General features: G+C 42.3%; 1 protein-coding gene across 1 annotated transcript; it reads right to left on the minus strand.

Annotated features, from left to right (window-relative positions):
* Positions 1-10,862: 10,862 nt before the first annotated feature.
* Positions 10,863-18,464, minus strand: IFIT2 (interferon induced protein with tetratricopeptide repeats 2). The gene is made up of 2 exons (XM_019429999.2): positions 18,275-18,464; positions 10,863-14,133 (listed from the first exon to the last, which is right to left on the minus strand). Exons 1-2 carry the CDS (start codon positions 18,277-18,279, stop codon positions 12,729-12,731), a joined length of 1,410 nt encoding a protein of 469 aa, XP_019285544.1. The 5' UTR covers positions 18,280-18,464; the 3' UTR covers positions 10,863-12,728.
* Between the last annotated feature and the right edge of the window lie 244 nt (positions 18,465-18,708).

Genomic DNA, 18,708 nt, shown 5'->3' on the forward strand with positions numbered 1-18,708 from the left:
TTCGTTCTCAGGATTGCTTTGGTTATTTGGAGTCTTTTTGTGGTTCTATAATATAATATTTGTTTTAGTTTTGTGAACAGTGCTGTTGGTATTTTGATAGGGAATGCATTGAATCTGTAGATTGCTTTGGGTAATATGGACATTTTAACAATATTAATTCTTCCAATCCATGAGCATGGGATATTTTTCCATTTGTTTGTGTCATCTTCAATTTCTTTCATCAGTGTTTTGTAGTTTTTGGAGTATGGGTCTTTCACCTCTTTGGTTAAGCTTATTCCTTGGTATTTTATTATTTTTGGTGCAACTGTAGATGTTTTGTTTTGTTTTTTAATTTCCCTTTCTGCTACTTTGTTATTAGTGTATAGAAAAGCTACCTATTTCTGAGTAATAATTTTGTATCCTGCCACTTTACTGAATTTGTTTATTGCTTTTAGTAGTTTTTTGGTGAAGTCTTTAGGATTTTCTGTGTATAGTATCATGTTGTCTGCAAATAGTGACAGTTTAACTTCTTTACCAACATGGATGCCTCTTATTTCTTTTACTTGTCTGATTGCTGTGGCTAGGACTTCCAGTACTATGTTGAACAAAACTGGGGAGAGTGGACATCCCTGTCCTGTTCCTGTTGAGATGGTCAGATGATTTTTGTTCTTCATTTTGTTGATGTGGTGTATGGTGCTAATTTATTTGTGAATATTGAAGTATCCGTACGTTCCTGGAATAAATGCCACCTGATCATGGTGAACAATCTTTTTAATTTATTATTGTAGGCAGTTTGCTAATATTTTGTTGAGGATTTTTGCTTCTGTGTTCATGAGTGATATTGGCCTGTAGTTTTCTTTTTTTGTGGTGTCTTTGTCTGTTTTTGGTATCAATGTAATGCTGCCTTCATAGAATGTATTTGGAAGCTTTCCTTTCTCTTCTATTTTTTGGAATAATTTGAGGAGAATAAGAATAATAACATTTGTTAAATGTCTGTTAGAATTCCCCTGTGAATCCATCTGGTCCTGGACTTTTATCTTTTTGTAGTTTTCTGATTACCAATTCAACCTATCCATTTTTTCTAGGTTGTCCAGTTTGTTGGCATATAATTTTTTGTACTCTTCTATTATAATCCTTGGTATTTCTGCGGTGTTAGTTGTTACTTCTCCTCTCTCATTTCTGTTTTTATTTATTTGGGTCCTTTCTCTTTTTTTCTTGATGAGTCTGGTTAAGGGTTTGTCAATTTTGTTTACCTTTTCAAAGAACCAACTATTCAGTTTCATTGATTTTCTCTATTATTGTTTTAGCTTTTGTGTCATTTATTTCTTCTCTGATCTTTATTATTCCCTTTCTTCTACTCACCTTGGGTTTGTTTGTTTTTCCAGTTCCTTTAGGCCTAAGGTTAGATTGTTTGGGTTTTTTTCTTATATTTTGAGGTAGGCCTGTATTTCTATATACTTCTCTCTTAGAACTGCTTTCATTTTGTCCCAAAGATTTTGGACTATTGTGTTTTCACTTTCATTTGTCTCCATGTATTTTTTTTATCTCTTTTTAAAATTTCTTTGCTCACCCATTCATTGTCTAGTGTCATATTATTTACTCTCCACATGTTTGTGTTTTTTCCTGTATTTTTCTTGTGATTAATTTCTAGTCTCATACCGTTGTGGTTGGAAAAGATTCATGGTATGATTTCAGTCTTCTTAAACTGATTAAAGCTGGTTTTATGGCCTAATATGTAATCTATTCTGGAGAACGTTCCAAGTACACTTGAAAAGAATGTGTATTCTGTTGTTTCTGGATGGAATACCTTCTATATATGTGTTATGTCCATCTGGTCCAATGTGTCATTCAAAGACATTGTTTCCTTATTGGTTTTCTGTCTGGATGTTCTATCCTTTGATGTAAGTGGGTTATTAAAGTCCCCTACTGTTATTTTATTACCATCAATTTCTCTCTTCATGTCCATTAATATTTGCTTAATGTATTTAGGTGCTCCAGTGTTGGGTGTGTAGATATTTACAGTTATTGTATCCTCTTGTTGGATTGATCGCTTTATCATTATGTAATACCCTTCTTTGTCTTGTTATGGTCTTTGTTTTAAAGTCTGTTTTGTCTGATAGAAGTATTGCTACCTCAGCTTTTTTTTTCTTCCATTTGCAAGGTGAATGTTTTCCCATCCCTTCCCTTTCAGTCTGTATGTGTTTTTAGGTCTGAGGTGAGTCTCTTATAGGCAGCATAGATGGGTCTTGTTTTTTGTTTTTTTTTTTTGTTTTTTTGTTTTTTTGTTTTTTTTTATCCATTCTCCCATCCCATGTCTTTTGTTTTTTTTTTTTTTTTTTTTTTCAACGTTTTTTATTTATTTTTGGGACAGAGAGAGACAGAGCATGAACGGGGGAGGGGCAGAGAGAGAGGGAGACACAGAATCAGAAACAGGCTCCAGGCTCCGAGCCATCAGCCCAGAGCCTGACGCGGGGCTCGAACTCACGGACCGCGAGATCGTGACCTGGCTGAAGTCGGACGCTTAACCGACTGCGCCACCCAGGCGCCCCCCATCCCATGTCTTTTGATTGGAGCATTTAGGCCATTTACACTCAAGTAATTTCTATACCCAACATGGGGCTTGAACTCACAGCCCTGAGATCAAGAGTCACATGCTTAGTCACACTGACTAAGCCAGAGAGGTGCCCCTCAGCCATTTCCATTTAAAAAAATTATTGCCAGGTCTTTACTTATTGCCATATTAAAATTTTTATTCTGGGTGTTTTTGTAGATTTGCTTTGTACCTTTCTTCTTATCTTGATCTCTTTCTTTGTGGATGATGAGTTTCTATTGTGCTGTGTTTATCTTTATTTTTTCCATATCTGTCACAGGTTTTCGGGTTCTGGTTACCATGAAGTTCATGTATAACATCCTAAGTAAATAACATTTTATATTAATTTGATGGTCATTTAAATTCAAACACATTCTGAAAAAAAACCTTTCTTTTTCTATTTTACCTTCTCTTCCCCTTTTATTCCCTTTTCCACATTTTATGTATATGTTGTCATACTTTACCTCTTTTAATCATAATTTTCTAATGTCTAATTATGACCATTTCTTTTCCACTTAAAAAAAAAGCTGATTTATTTATTTTGAGAGAGAGAGAGATGAGGAAGAGACAGAGAGAGAATCCTAAGGCGGTTCTGCACTGTCAGCACAGATCCCACTGCAGGGCTTGAACTCATGAACCAGGAGATCATGACCTGAGCTGAAACCGAGAGTCGGACACTTAACCAACTGAGAGCCACCCAGGTGCCCCCATTTCTTTTCCACTTAAAGAAGTCCCTTTAACATTGCCTCTTAGGATGGTTTAGTGGTGATACACTCCTTTATCTTTTGTTTGTCTGGGGAACTCTTTATCTCACTTTCAAATCTGAATGATAACCTTGAGTATTCTTGGTTGTAGGGGTTTGTTTTCTTTCAGTACTTTGAATATATAATGCCACTCCCTTCTGGCCTATAAAATTTCTACTGAAAAATCAGTTAATAGCCTTATAGTTTATCCCTTGTAGGTACCTTTTTGTTTCTCTCTAGCTGCTTTTAGGAGTCTCTCTTTATCTTCAATCTTTGATGTGTTAATTATTACGTATGGTGATGTGGACCTTCTTGGGTTTCTCTTGCTTGGAACTCTCTGTGATTCTTGGATTTGGATGTCTATTTCCATCTTTAGGTTAGGGAAGTTTTCAGTTATTATTTCTTCAAGTAAATTTTCTACGCTTTTCTCTCTCTTTTCTTCTGGGAACCCTATACTGTGAATGTTTGTTTACTTGATGTTGTCCAAGAGATCTCTTAATTGATTCCTTGTTTTTAAAATTCTTTTTTTCTTTTTGCTGTTCAGCCCCTGTGTTCTCCATTACCCTGTCTTCCAGATGGCTGATACACTCTCCTGCCTCCTCTAATCTACTGCTGACTCCCTCTAGTGTTTTCGTGTGTGTTTTATTTCAGTTCTTGTATTCGTCAGCTCTGACTGGTTCTTTTTAATATTTTCCATCTCTTTATTGAAGGTCTTACTGAGTTTTGCCACTCTTTTCTCCAGCCCAGTGGGCATCTTTATGATCATTACTTTAAATTCTTTATCAGGCATATTTCTTATCTCTGTTTCAGCTAATTATTTTTCTGATATTTTTTCTTGTTCTCCTTTTGTTTTTTCTTTTGCAGCATATTCCTCAGGCTCCCCCTTTTGGTTGGCTTTCTGTGTTTATTTCTGTGGATTAGGTTGAATGGCTACTTCTCCTAAATTTGTCTTGTGAAAGGTATTCCCTGTGTAGATTGTGTATGTGGTGACTGCTGGCTGGCTGAAGCTGTGGCTGTAAATGCTAGTTATTCTTTTAAACAGTGGCTTTTTACAGAAAGAAGAAAGTAATGATAGTAATAGTGATGATTGATGACGACGATGATGATGATGATAATGGAAAGATAAAAGAAAGGAAAACAAAATAGAGAAAAAAGCAGAAAAGAAAAAAATGAATGAGAAGGAAAAAACAAAACCAAAAAGAACAAAATTAAAACAAAATGGGACAAATTTAAAAAAATAAAAAATAAGAAAATAAAAATTAATTAAAACCAAAACAAAATTAAAAAAAAAATACAGCATGGTTTATTTTCTGTCTCCCAGCACCACAGAGGTTGATGTGGGCTTGTGGACACTGGGGTTGCTGAGGTCACAAGCTCTCTGTGATGACTGGACGCACCACTTATGCTTTCCAGACTCTGTTCCACTCTGGGCTTGTAAGGTGGAGGGGAGGGAGCATCCCCACAGCTCCTCAGCCTTTTTGTCTATTGTTTGTTTGTTTTTAAGAGAGAGAGCATGAGCGGAGTAGGGGCAGAGGGAGAGGGAGAGAGAGAACCCTAAGCAGGCTCTGTGCTATCAGCACAGAACCTGATGTGGGGCTCAAACCCACGAACCATGCGATCATGACCTGAACCAAGATCAAGAGTTGGACGCTTAACCAACTTGGCCTTTCTCACCTCTGGCTTATTTTCTGTCCCAGTGAGACCAGGGCTGGTGTGGGCTTGTGGATCCTGTGCTCACTGAAGTTGCAAACTCCCTGTGACCACTGGACCTGCCTGTTATGGTGTCCATACTCTGATCTGAGCTTTTAAGGCGGATGGGAACATAGACCATGTCGTTATCCAGTCCCTCTGACCTGGAGAGTGTTCCTGCAGCTCCTCCACTACTTGGCAGTAGTCTTGTGTTGTCTCTTATATGTTAAGAGACTAAGCCCCAGGACAGGGGGATCTGTTCTCAGTCCTTCAGTACATTCCCTCCCCACTGCCATTGGCAGCGTTGGTGGTCAGGGTTCCCTTCCTTATGATGTCTCCGTCTCTCTGGCCATTTTCTCTATCTTTGGTTGTTCAGTAGCTGTTCAGTCAGCCCTCAGTACTTCAGGGGAAAATTGTTCTATTGATGGGTGTGATTTGGTGTGCCCTGGTAGAAGAAGCCAGTTCAGGGTTTTCCTACGTTGCCATCTTGGACCAGAATTCCCAGAAACTGCATTTTTAATAGCAGTGTGCAGGAGATTCTGATGTAGGGATTTCTGGGACCTCATGATGCGAACGACTATCCAGAAATACTCTGTGAAAAGTAGTTTCTTCCAGTAAATTTACTCCTGGGAGACAATTTGCAACTGGAGACCTGGGTTAATTTTGTGTGTTCAGTTTACTAGCTGTGGGATTGATTATCCATTAGTCAAATCACTGAGTCTAAATTTCCTTCTTGCCCCACGCTAAATACAGGAAGCCACGCCTGGGAGTGCAGTTTAGCTCTCTGAGGTCTCAGGCAATCCTTTAGTTTTCTCAGCTGTAACATGGGAATAGTGACCCATGTAATAATGTTTCATGGCTGTCTGATAAGTTCATGTATTTATGCTTCAAGTCTTGAAGGAGTGATATTATCCTGAGAGATTTTTAAAAAGTTTTTCTAAAATTTCTTGGTCATGATGTGTATATACATAAAAACCTAGGGACCATAGTTCTTATGGCTGATTTGATGAAAGAATGGTCAGTTGGATAGGAGAAAGGCTCCCTCCATTCTGCAACTACAGAAAGAAGAGATGCTTGCGTAACAAAGCTGGCATATGGTTTTTCCAACAGCAGGCATATCAGGAGATATCTCGAGCCCAGAGATTATTGTTGTATCTAGGGAAAGTAACCTGCAACTTGGAAAAGTCTGTAATTCTGATTGGTTGTCTTCCTTAACAATCTGTTATCCTGGTAGTAATAAAGTGGCATACCTTTATAAATGGTACAAATACTTGTGATACGATAAGAGGTGTCATACCCTTACACCCAGGTAGAAGGGGCCCTTGGCTTCAACCCTATGCCTTAGAGGGCCTCACATGTCATAGACAAACAAAAATGTAAATTTTTTTTTTAACATTTATTTATTTTTGAGACAGAGAGAGACAGAGCATAAACAGGGGAGGGTCAGAGAGAGGGAGTCACAGAATCCGAAACAGGTTCCAGGCTCTGAGCTGTCAGCACAGAGCCCGACGCGGGGCCTGAACTCACGGACCGCGAGATCATGACCTGAACCGAAGTCGGACGCTTAACCGACTGAGCCACCCAGGCGCCCCCAAAAATGTAAATTTTTAAGAGAACACATAGCATCTCTGTTGCTCAGAATGTGGTGCTTAACCCTGGCAGATCTTAACCCTGGCTTAGGCTTGTACACCCTAAGCATCCAGCCCAGGAGCAACGGGTCTCTGTGTCTTACCTTCTTTGCTGAAAGAGAAGGGAGGTTGTACGGTGCAAGTTTCCGTGTTGTGAGGGTACTGACTTGAGAGCCGCACATGGGTTTGGAGGGGCTGGGAGGGGCTGAGCAATGAAGTGGTTAGATTAGGGAAAAGGCAACTTTTCCTTTTCTGGTCAAAGCCTTCCTGTCTGCTTGAATACAATGGACTCTTATCTAAGAAAGAGTTATTTTCCAAGTACAGTGGTGCTGGCTGCCTACCTTCTTCTCTTTCTTATTCTAATTCCTGGCTCAAGAATTACTTATGAAGCAGTACAGTATTTGTACCCATCGCATATGGTTGAATAACATTCTGCATATTAAGAAATTCACAGTCCTCTTAAATCTGTACCCATGTAGACCTAGATTTCTACACCAAGTTAAATTTCCTTCTCCATTTGGACCCTTCTTTTGTGCCAGTTTGCCCATGAATGGTTGTTTGGCACAGGTGTTTTAAAGTAAAATGCTCTCTGGGGCACCTGGGTGGCTCACTCATTTAAGCGTCTGACTCTTGATTTTGGCTCAGGTCATGATCTCACGGTTCATGAGTTTGAGCCCCACCTGAGGCTCTGCACTGACAGCATGGAGGCTGCTTGGGTTTCTCTCTCTCCCTCTCTCTCTGCCCCTCACCCGCTTGCACTCTGTCTCTCTCTGTCTCAAAATAAAATAAACTTAAAAACAAAGTAAAATACTCTATAAATAAATAAATAAATAAATAAATAAATAAATAAAGGCACCTGGGTGGCTCAGTCAGTTGAGCATCTGACTCTTGATTTCGGCTCAGGTCAGGATCTCACAGTTGGTGGGATCAAGTCCTGCATCAGGCTCTGCACCATCAGCACGGAGCCTGCTTGGGATTCAATCTCTCCCTCCGCTCTGGCCCCCCACTCATGCTCTCTTTCTAAATAAATAAACAAATAAAGAAATAAATATCAAAATGATAAAGACCAGATTTTCATACTCTACTCAGACAATAGGCTGCAGGATTTCTCCCAACATATCTGTGGAGTACACAAGCAGTGAAGCAGCAACAGTATTTAAAATGCTAGTCGTACGAAGGCTACAATACAATGAAAACAAACCTAGTGGCTAAAAATAGAAGGCAATGCAAGAAAAGCTTGCTTTCTTTATATTCATTTGGAACAAGAGTCAATTCATCAGTTAAGGAATCTACTTTTTGGCTGTTATGAAATTTTTAACAGTTATATTGAAACATAATCCATATACTATACAATTGACTCACTTAGAGGGTACAGTTCAAAAGCTTTCACCATTTCACAGAGCTGTGCAACCATCCCCGCAGTAAATTTTAGAAGATTCTCATTCCCTGCAAAAGAAAAGTCCATGCCCCTTTGCTGTCACCTGTGATTCTGCCATTCACCCCAGCCCTAGGCAGCCACTATCCACGTTCTATCTCTATAGATTTTCCTTCTGTGAACATTTCATATTAATACACCTTTGGTGATTGGCTTCTTTCACTTACCATAATATTTTCAAGGTTCATCTATGTTGGAGCATGTATCAGTACTACATTTATTTGCAATAATTGTAATAAGTGCCACACTTTTTATTGCTGAGTAATAATCCACTGTAAGGATATACCATATTTAATATGCCGATTTATCAGTTGATGAATCTACTTTTTGGCTATTATGCATAATGCTGCCATGAACATTCACGTCCAAGTTTATGTGAATGTGTTTTCATTTCTCTTGGGTATATAGGAATGGAATCACTGGGCTGTATGCTAAGTCTATGTTTAACCATTTGAGGAACTGCGGAACTGTTTGTCCGAGTCGCTGTACTGTTTTATACTAAGGATTTTAGTTAGTTTCCCTTTTTTCTTTCTTTTTCTCTTTTCTTTTCCTTTTTTCTTTTTTCACGTAAGCTCCACACCCAGTGTGGAGCCCAACACAGGGCTTGAACTCAAGACCCTGAGATCGACACCTGACCTGAGCTGAGATCCAGAGTCGGCTGCTTAACTGACTGAGCCACCCAGACACCCTTAGTGTGTCACAGCCTCCCAAGAAGCTACAGGTCACCAGCAATGAACAATTACACTGTAAATCATACTTACTTGTCAATCCTAATTACTCCGTTCCTAAAACTAAGTGATGAGGGAAATGGTAGAGGAAGGAGGGAGAGAGGAGCGTATCGTCTCTGGGTGGAATCCACATTTCCCAGGTTGGCGTCCAAGGTCGATTGTGCACACAGTAGGGACCTTACAGTTTTACCTGAGTTTATCTTCAGGACTTGGACCCTTCCAATGTTTCTAGTTGCACTGGATGCAGGTTGTGAAAATCTGTTGACATGAGGTAGGAAGGAAGATAAAAATGGAGCATGACTCAAGGTCTGCTGCCCCTGGGGGCTGTCTCTCAGCTCTATGGAAAAAGGGGCTATGAGCAGAAGCTGACGAACCTTCCACTGAAGACTCTAATGCTGGCAAATACTCAGTATTGCTTAACACCCAGACGGATGAGAGGAATTCTCCTTACTCCTTCACGGGCACTAACACAGGTGAGAACATCTTTGGCAGGATATCAGGAAGCTCTCAAGGTGGCAACCAGAGGCGATATATCGAGGCACTTTTGTGAGCAGAGGACGTTAGTGCATGTAGGTGTGGGAACAATATGAATAACAGACGTGATTAGAAAATTCTGTCAGGCTTGTTCCTCGACACCTGTGAGATGCCTCCTCGAATTAGCTGGGTGGGTATCCGAGGGGAGTCACATGCCTTGCACTGAGAAATGTGGTGAAGAGTCAGGGAGTTTTGACTCATTCCAAATAACATGGCTCCATTTGTTGTCCCTGGACAGCGAGATTTCAGGAAACATGAGCAACCAACATAATTTTGTCTATTGTTTTCTAATCATTTCTGTCAGCGTTAAGTCCTCAAATAAAAATTGAGTATAACACGTTATATCTCTTCCCTGTTCTTTCCACCTGTGTCCTTTCAGGATCCTGAAAGGATCCAAGCACTGGTTTTGCTGGCGTCACTTGCCTGGACAAGATGGTGTGCACCCAGTGTACCTTCTTTGGCACTCCACAGACGCCAGTGGTCCTCTCTCAAGGTTGGCCTACCTGCCCATCTTACCTTCCACTCAGAGCACCCCTGCCCTTCCTCCCCAAGCACCAGATCCAATAATAAGGAAGCCAAACCTTTCCCTGAGATGTACGCTTGTTCAATTCAGTCCAGTGGAATGAGTTTACCGTTGCAGCTGGTGTGAGTTGTATTTTCCACTAGAGGCCTCTCGGAAAACAAGAGACTTCGGGACCTTTTGTCTCTTTCTATTCTTTAATTAATAGGAAAACCTCTCCAACAGCCATTTAGATTGCCTCCAGGATGGAGCATAAAAGAGAATGGGCGACAGTCATTTCCCGTAAAGGAGGTCAGAAGAGGAGAGAGAATGCGGATGGCAGCACGTGGTGTTAACAAGATATAACGGAAGGAAGAGAGGGAGCCCACCCTCTGGCAGAGTGTGGGGGTGGGGTAGGGTGTTTGTGTGCATGAGGGTGCATGGTGGTGGGGGTCAGGGTGTAAGCTGAAGTCCTGGATTCTTAAGGTGGAGGGGAAAAAAGCCTGTACTATTCAGTGGTTAGAATGTTAGACCAATCTGGGTTATATATAGTTCGTAACCCACATGACATTCCGTTAATCGGTAGCTGGGTCTGGAAGACTTAAGGTGCAGCAAATTTCGAAAAAAAAACAGAAACCGCCCCCCCTTTATATTCCATCACCTCTAAGTTATTTATTAATTAAATCTATTGCTTTATTCAAGAATCGATGCTCTGCATACCAGTGATCTCAAGTGCACACAACACTATTGTTTTTTAAATTTATTTATTTATTTTGAGAGAGAGAGAGAGAGCTCGTGAGCGAGCATTAGTGGGGGAGGGACAGAGAGAGAAAGGGAGAGAGAGAGAGAGAGAGAGAGAGAGAATCCCAAGCAGGCTGCGTGCTCAGCTCGGAGCCCGACACGGAGCTCAATCCCACGACTGTGAGATCATGACCTGAGCTGAAATCAAGAGTTGGACGCCTAACTGAGCCACCTAGGTGCCCCCACAACAATCTACGTTTAATGCAGAAGATAACATGAAAAGTGTTGTTATATAGTTGCAATTTTTTAAAATATAATTTATTGTCAAATTGGCTAACATACAGTGTATAGAGCGTGCTCTAGATTCCCGTGATTCATTGCTTACCTACAACACCCAGTGCTCATCCCAACGAGTGCCCTCCTCAATGCCCATCACCCAAAGTTGTAATTTTTAATTTAAAAAAACCTTGAAGTTTGTATAATGTTTTCATTTCTTAGTAAAAATGTTAAATATACTTAAATCTATTGAAATACACTTGACATAGAACACTGCAGCTTTAAGGTTGATTTGACACATTTATATACCATAATATGATTGTAGCAATAGTTACTACCTCTATCATGTCATATATTTATCATTTCTTTTCTGTGGTATGAGTAATTAAGATCTAGCCTCTTAGCAAGTTTGATGATTATAATATGATATTGTTATCTATAGTCACTATACTACACATTAGATCTCCAGTACTTTCTTATTAATCAGTTGTAAGTTTGTACCCTTAAACATCTCTCCTATTCCCCCAACCCCCAACCCCTGGTAACTGCCATTTAAATTTAAATTAATCGGAACAGGCAAATCTTTTCCAACCCAGAGGGTGACTGATGGTCTCAGGCTGGGTCAACCGACTTTGTTTTGGTTCACATGGACCCTGATGTCATGGGGCATTCAGTATTTACCTAGAAAACCCCAGTCACCCCAAGCAAATCATGAATTTTGTGGTTTCCTTGAAGATTTTCAGGGTGAAAAGCAGTTTTATATCACCTAATATAAAAACGTCTAGTCGGGGGAAAACCCCTCCATTATTGATGTCTTCTGACAAGACCTTTCTCTAGGTCCTTGGCTTCCAAAGGAGCCTTCTGTTCTGCTACTTTCCCATCACCTTGAACCTGGACACTTTTGAACAAAACACGTCTTCATCTTACAAGGAAATTTTCCAAATAATGGCCAAGAAAATGAAAATTTTCTCCATAGGATTACGGTCTACAGTGACAAACCAGCATTCTCTCTTTCTCTCTTTTGCCTACTCGATCCCTGTCCCTACTGGTGTGATATTTATTTTTCCACACGTTTTAGAGAAATGTATTATTTTGGTTTCTAGCATTTGCGCACAATCCCCTTTTTTATTCTTCACGCGATGTGTTACGGGGAGGGTGGAATGGAGGCGAAACCTCCCCACGTGCCTCCCAAAACCCTTGTGCTGTGATTGCCTGATCCCATGGCTTGTCCTGGGTGTGTTCCTTCTAAATTCAACCTGTTCTCTGCTCTCTTTTCTTCAAACTACGTTCCCAATTCAGTTAATGGGACAGTTGAACTCAGGTTGTATAGGACAGTCTAGATGGAAGACTGTCTGGGGGAAGGAGGCAGAAGTGGGGGAGAAGAGACACCCAGCCCTACGTAGGCTTTGGTGCCCCAGCCTTTGAATGGAAACAGCACTTTGGTGTCTATGCAGGGCCAAACCGTATAGGATCTAAGGGTGGAAAAACATTACAAAAAATGGACCACAGTGTTACAGATGTGAGGAATCTGGCTGCTTTATATAAACATAAAGAAAAACCCAAAGCATCACCCAGGGAGGATGACTAAGGGAATGTCACAATGCATAGTGCTCCCAGGAGGTCAATTCGGAACTAGCCCTCTTACCAAGTCCCAGGGCCACCCCCCCTACTCCAATCTAGTCCCTGTCTCAGAACAGCCTGAGTGATCCATGTGCAAACACTCTACGCAGTGGGTTCCTCTGTAAACCTGGTCCAGACTGGTGGCCAGTGGCTCGGTCCAGGCCTACGCCATACCAGTTGAGAAGTATCTTGAACACGAACTACTTGGTGGAGGGGTTTCTGCTTCCCTTCCCGTCACCATCCCACAGGCACCATATCCTGATTCCTCATTCCTCAGGGGAAGATGCTGAAGGGAGGAAGCTTGCAGAATCCAAATGCCTCTCAGACTTTTCCTCTGCTGGCCGCATCTCTGTACCCAGCTCCTGAAGAAACTCCAAGAGGTGCAAAGCGACAGAATCTGCCCCGTTTCTAGAAAGCCTGACACTGGCAATTTTTTGCAGCTTATTTTTCATCTTTTCTGTCTCCTTTGAGTCATGCTTTATTTTCACACCCTGTATGAAATGGTGGATGGCTCTGTCCTCGCTCTTCAGCTGGTAGAGCTGGAAGTTGCCATAGCGCAGGTGGAGGACTTGTTTGGCTACGGGAGAAAGCTCTTTGCAGAATTCCTTTTGGAAGTAGCACTCTGCTTCGTCGTACTGACCTGCTTGTGCATAGAGGCAGGCCAGATAGGAGCAGACACAGGGGTGGTTTGCGTCGGCCTCCTCCACTCTCTTCAAATGATACACAGCTTGCTCAATGGCTTCCTGTAACTTTTCTCTTCTCCAGGACACGCCATTCTTTCCTGTGTCCTGTAGGATATCGAGGACTTTTGCCCTGTAGCAGCACCCAGCGTAGTAATGCAGGTAGGCATTGTTGGGCATGCCTTCTAGAGCCTTTAGAAGCAGTTCGATAGCTTTGTCTAGGGCTCCTTTTCTTTTAAACAGCTTCGCTGCTCCACAGAGCACGTCGGTTGCACACGGGGCCCCCTCCAAAGCTTCCTCCACAAGCCTCTCTCCTTCACCTTCTTCCTTCATCCCCTGAAGTTTCAGAGCCAAGAGCACTTTCGCATACCGGTTGTCAGGATTCAGCTGAATGGCCCGCCTCAGAGGGTCGACGGGATCCTGAGGCAGCGGCCAGGTGTCCAGACGGTAGCTCGCGATGGCCAGGCCAGAGCTGAATTCTGCGTTCCGGGGATTCCTTTCCAGAGCCTTCTCAAAGCACACCTTGGCCCTCTCGTTGTGCTTTCCTCCACACTGTAACCGGGCCCACCCCTCCTCACAGTGCATCTCAGGACTCTCGATTCGGTAGGGGCTGCGGAACTTCTCGCACACCCGTCGCACCTTGTCCACGTACATCTGAGCGTCTGCGGGTCTGCCCAGGTGGTAGTAGACCCAGGCGTAGTTTCCCCAGGTGACCAGACTCCTGATGTCTGCCTGCTCCGCGTGCTCCCGCTGGATCAGCTCCTCAGCCCTCTGTAGGCACCCCAGGGCGGCCTCATCGTGGCCTCTGCGGTGTTTTATGTAGGCCAGTATGTTGAACACCGTGGCTTTGAATTCGTTGTTCTGGAACTCCGTCGTGTTACATACCTCGTCTTCAAAGTCATCCAACGACTTTCCTCCCTCCACCAAGTTCCACGTGAAATGGCATTTAAGTTGCCGCAGACAACTCTCCAGGGTGTTTCTGGTGGTCTCACTGGAGGGCAAAACAGAGAGATGGACACTTTGAGACACAGCACGGATTCTCCAGGAGCAGGGCAGACACAACTCTCCTCTCCTCCTCAAGGGTGTTCACCCCGTTCAAAAGAGAACAATATTTCCTGTTTGTTTCTTTCTATATTTTGGCCTATGCATTAAATGCACAGAGACTCAGGGATTGGGTGACTGGGCGGCAGAGGAATTAGGGAGAGGGCAGTGGTGGAGTTGGGGGAGGGATGCTCTGAGCCCGGGGCTGGGTTTCCCTGAACAAGGTGGTTTCCGTCAGGTAGTGCTGGGTCAAGCCTGGGGGAAGGGATTCCAGCCCACGGTGGACCTGATGCGGTTTTGAAGAAAGGCTATTTGATTACTTTATGTTTCCTTTCATCTTACCTAGCATTTACTTCCGTGTTTTGAAGATGTTAGCTTTAGAATGGACTATTCTTTTAATGTTTTGCCGGCTTGATTTTAATCTTATTATCCCTCTGAAGTTCAGCTGCATTTTGTCCCCTGTAGTTTTAGTTCCTTAGTTCTTCGTCTGTCCTTTTTAGCATTATTCCTTTCTATAGCCTATCTTATTATTTAAGTTTTCCATATATCCTTAATTGATTTTCTTTGTTTATCCAAACGTTTTTTTAATCCCATTGGCTTTGTCTTGTCTTTTTATTTTATTATATTACTATTATTATTACTATTATTACTATTTTTTTAATGTTTATTTTTGAAAGAGAGAGACAGAGCATGAGCAGGGGAGGGGCAGAGAGAGAGGGAGACACAGAATCCGAAGCAGGCTCCAGGCTCTGAGCTGTCAGCACAGAGCCCGACGCGGGGCTCAAACCCACAAACTGTGAGATCATGACCTGAGCTGAAGTCAGATGCTTAACAAACTGAGCCACCCAGGTGCCCCTTTCTTGTCTTTTTATTAATTCAGCATTCTCTGTCCTCATTTTATCTGCACTTTTACATTTTAACCATTTAAATTGTATTTCAATAATTCTAAATTCTTACTTCTTCTGCTTTTGTATTATTCTACCCCTTAATTTTATTATATATGCTAGCAATGTTTTAAACTTTTATTTTGGAATAAAATATAATCATTTTTTTCTCCCCTCCACCCCCACCTCTATTTCTTAGTCTGGAGATTTCTTTTCTTAACATCTCCCATTGTGTTGGTCTATTAAAAATTTTGCATTTGTTGCTTTAATTATCTTTGGAAATTTTATTTTTCCTCTCCTATGGTTTGCTTTCACTCATGGTGTTAGAAGTGCAGCTCCGGGAGGAGGCTCAGAAGACAGCTAGCATCTTCTGTTATGGGAAATGCTCCTTTTCCCTTAAGGTACTCTTGAAACTCTTCTGGAAGAATTTTCCATTCCCTTCAGCGTTAGTTCTTTAAAATGGAATGGAATGGAATAGAATGGAATAAAATAAAATAAAATATAAAATAAAATAAAAACTCTCCACCCCAAAACCCCATCTTAGATAACTTCAGCGATGAGAAGGTTAAAAATCATCAACTGCCCCAAATCGTTTCTCTGCATTGCCTATGTATTGGAGTCCCTGAAATGTTGCTCTTTCTCACTTAAAAAAATTTTTTTTTCTTCAGGGTATATGTTAATTAACCCTTTTATGAGGAGCTGATATTCTAAATGTTATGAATTCTTACATAGACAAGCAGTAGATATCTGGGAAGTTACATAACGTGGCAAATACCGCTGTTGAAATGTTGTACAAATGGAAGATTATATTCCTCCATTTTCTTCCTGTCCCCTATCTTTCACTTTTGATACCCTCCCACACCCCCACCCCCCAATTTGATGACTAGATCAGGGCTGGGCACCCAAACTCAAGTGGAAGCTGGAAATGGAAGTGCAAGGGAGCTGGTTTTCTGGAGTCAAAGAGAGCACTGTGCACACTGGAGGTGTCATGGCATCCACGATCTGCGGCACACAATGGAGTGGCTGTGACTGGATACACATGCACAGGACAGAGACTCTGGGGCTCCCAAGCTCTCCTTTGTCCTGTTCTGGCCCTCTAGAACAGTGGCTGGCTCTAGTCATGTGTGTGGGTCCTGTGAGCCCTTCCAGGAACTTTAAATCAGTCCCTGTTCATTTCTGTTACTTGAATCAGATGGAGACTCAACTACCCCAGGTAGAATAAACAGAAGAGATGAAGGAAAATGGGTAGGAGTTCCTGCTTGGGGAAGGACCGTCTGTCCTTTCAAAGCCCTGCATAGGTCTTAGTGAAAAGCCAGGATGTCTGAGCCTCTTGATGTAATATGGGGGTTGATGTGTGTGTGTGTGTGTGTGTGTGTGTGTGTGTGTGTGTGTGTGTATGTGTGTGTGTGTGCACACGCGCATGCACATATATATGTGTGTGAGCCCAGGAGAGTGCCTGGTGTGGTTTCTGTCACTGTAATGACAGCAGCCTCCCCTTGAAAAGTTCACATCCGACCTGATCTATTTTCCTTCTCAATAAGGTTTCGGGAAGATTCCCTTAGCACGTAAGCTCTTTAGCAGCTTTCTCATTCTATGAAAGAAACAGAGTGAATACAGTTGAAATTATTGCCAACATATAAAGCATATGGTCAATTGTGCATTTGCAGGAGAGAGGCACTTACTATACACACTTAGGTAAAATCCCTTCGAGCAGCCATTCAAAAACATCCAATTTCACTGCGTGATTATGGGCTTTTATTTCTACCAGTGAATCAGAAGCTGGTTCCAGACACTTGCTTCCTGGATTCAGACTTGTGAAAATTATGCTCCTGATACCTCTAGAAGCACCAACTGTATACACACAACACTTTCTTCCCCTGCTTCTGGTCTGGATGAAAGCCACGGTGATGGTTGTTTATTGGGCTCAGAGCCAATGCCGTTACCAGTGTCTTAGAGCAGTTAGAAATGGACATCCTTGGACCTCAACCTAGGATTACCAAATCCGAATCTGAAGTGGGGGCTTGAGCCCAGGAATGGTCTTCAGCAAGCCCTCCAGTTAGATCTCATGCATGCTCAAATTAGAGAACCACTACCTTAGAGTGCAGGGCCAGTGCCTGGTGACAGTGCCCATAGCTAAGGGACCAAAGACAATTAGGAGAGATACTGATGGGTCTGTGTTCTTAAGGGGAAGACTCTAAGAGAGACCACACTAAAGTTCTAAGAAATATTTCTAAATATTCTGAGTTACTCTCAAACAGACATCTGGAAATAGATCAAATCTTTCTCTTTCTTATCAGACAGACATGTAGAGGAGCAGAAAAAAATACCATTTCAAGAAGAGAGAGCAGGAAACTTATAGAAGGAGGGCAGTGTATCCCCTAGGAAGTAAGTGCGGGGGTGGGTGTCTCCAGATTCTGGAGCTCCCAGGCCTGAGGCATAGGCATCTAGTCTGTTCACCCCACCCTCACGCTGGAGAAAACAGAAATCTCCCTTCCTACCCTTCTTCCTTCCCAGGAAATCTTATGTTTCTGAGGTGTGAGAGCATTTTTGAGGTGGGGGCTATTTTCTCCAAGCACCCTACCTCCAATTCATACTTCAGAGAGAAGGACTCTAGCTAATCAGTAGCATTTGGAGGTAAAATATATTTCTATTGAGTGAATGAATACATTTTACCAGCCCTAATACAAATCTGAGATGAATGAGCACATTAAAAGTAAAATCTAGCTTAGCATGAGCTGGGGTTGCTACCCAGAGTACATTTTAACAATATCTGCCCAAAAGAGATTGTTCGTTAAATAAGAATCCTATTAAAAGCCCCCACTTAATCCTTTCAAAACAAAAGAGAGTCTACAGGAGCAATTCCCCCAGATCCATCTTTACATGAAACACCTGCCTGATAAAGCATCTCTCTCTCTCTGCCTTTCCCCCACTCCCTCCCTCCTCTGGACCTCAGCTGTCAGCTTCCCTGGGAGAGACGCCTTAACAAAGCTTGACTGCGTGGGGCAGAAAATAACAGAAATAAGCCAGCCAGCTTCGGTAAGACAAACACAGACAGACTACAGACAGATGCGCAGCAAGGCTACAGGCAAACACTAAAGCAAAACAAATCGGGAACTCGTGTTTCAGGAGCATGGCTGTATAGGATTTGCATTCCACAACAAGATTGATTGGACATTTTCAACACGATCAGAGCAGGCGAATCTTTACCTCATGATCACGGGGCACTTCTCAACTGTTCTGAAAGGCTGCAGCTCAGGCCACTGTGCTCTCCAGAAATCTTCCTCCTCTGCCTCAGAGAGATGCTAAGGAGACCTATATATGGAAGCATTACCTGGTTCCTTTACCTCGCTTTCTCCCGCAGTTGGCTTGAGGAAAGAGAAACTGAAACTGGAAAGTGAAACTGGCAAGACTCCTAGGGAAAATGAACCTTGAGTAAGGGCCAAGCCTATAGCACCCCCGCGGCCCCACCCTGCAGTGAGTCAGAACTTCCTCTTTGTGACTGTTGTGATCTCCTAGATCAGCTGACATCAAGGCAGCCCAGCGTGGAGAAGGATGCATACACGTATCAAGCACCAAGCACCCTGCTTCATTACTGTAATGTCAGCCCATCCTCACTCTGCCCGCCCTTATCGCCAGTGTGG

Source organism: Panthera pardus, unplaced genomic scaffold (assembly GCF_024362965.1).
Source record: "Panthera pardus isolate Hobbes unplaced genomic scaffold, ASM2436296v1 HiC_scaffold_22, whole genome shotgun sequence".
Taxonomy (NCBI): domain Eukaryota; kingdom Metazoa; phylum Chordata; class Mammalia; order Carnivora; family Felidae; genus Panthera; species Panthera pardus.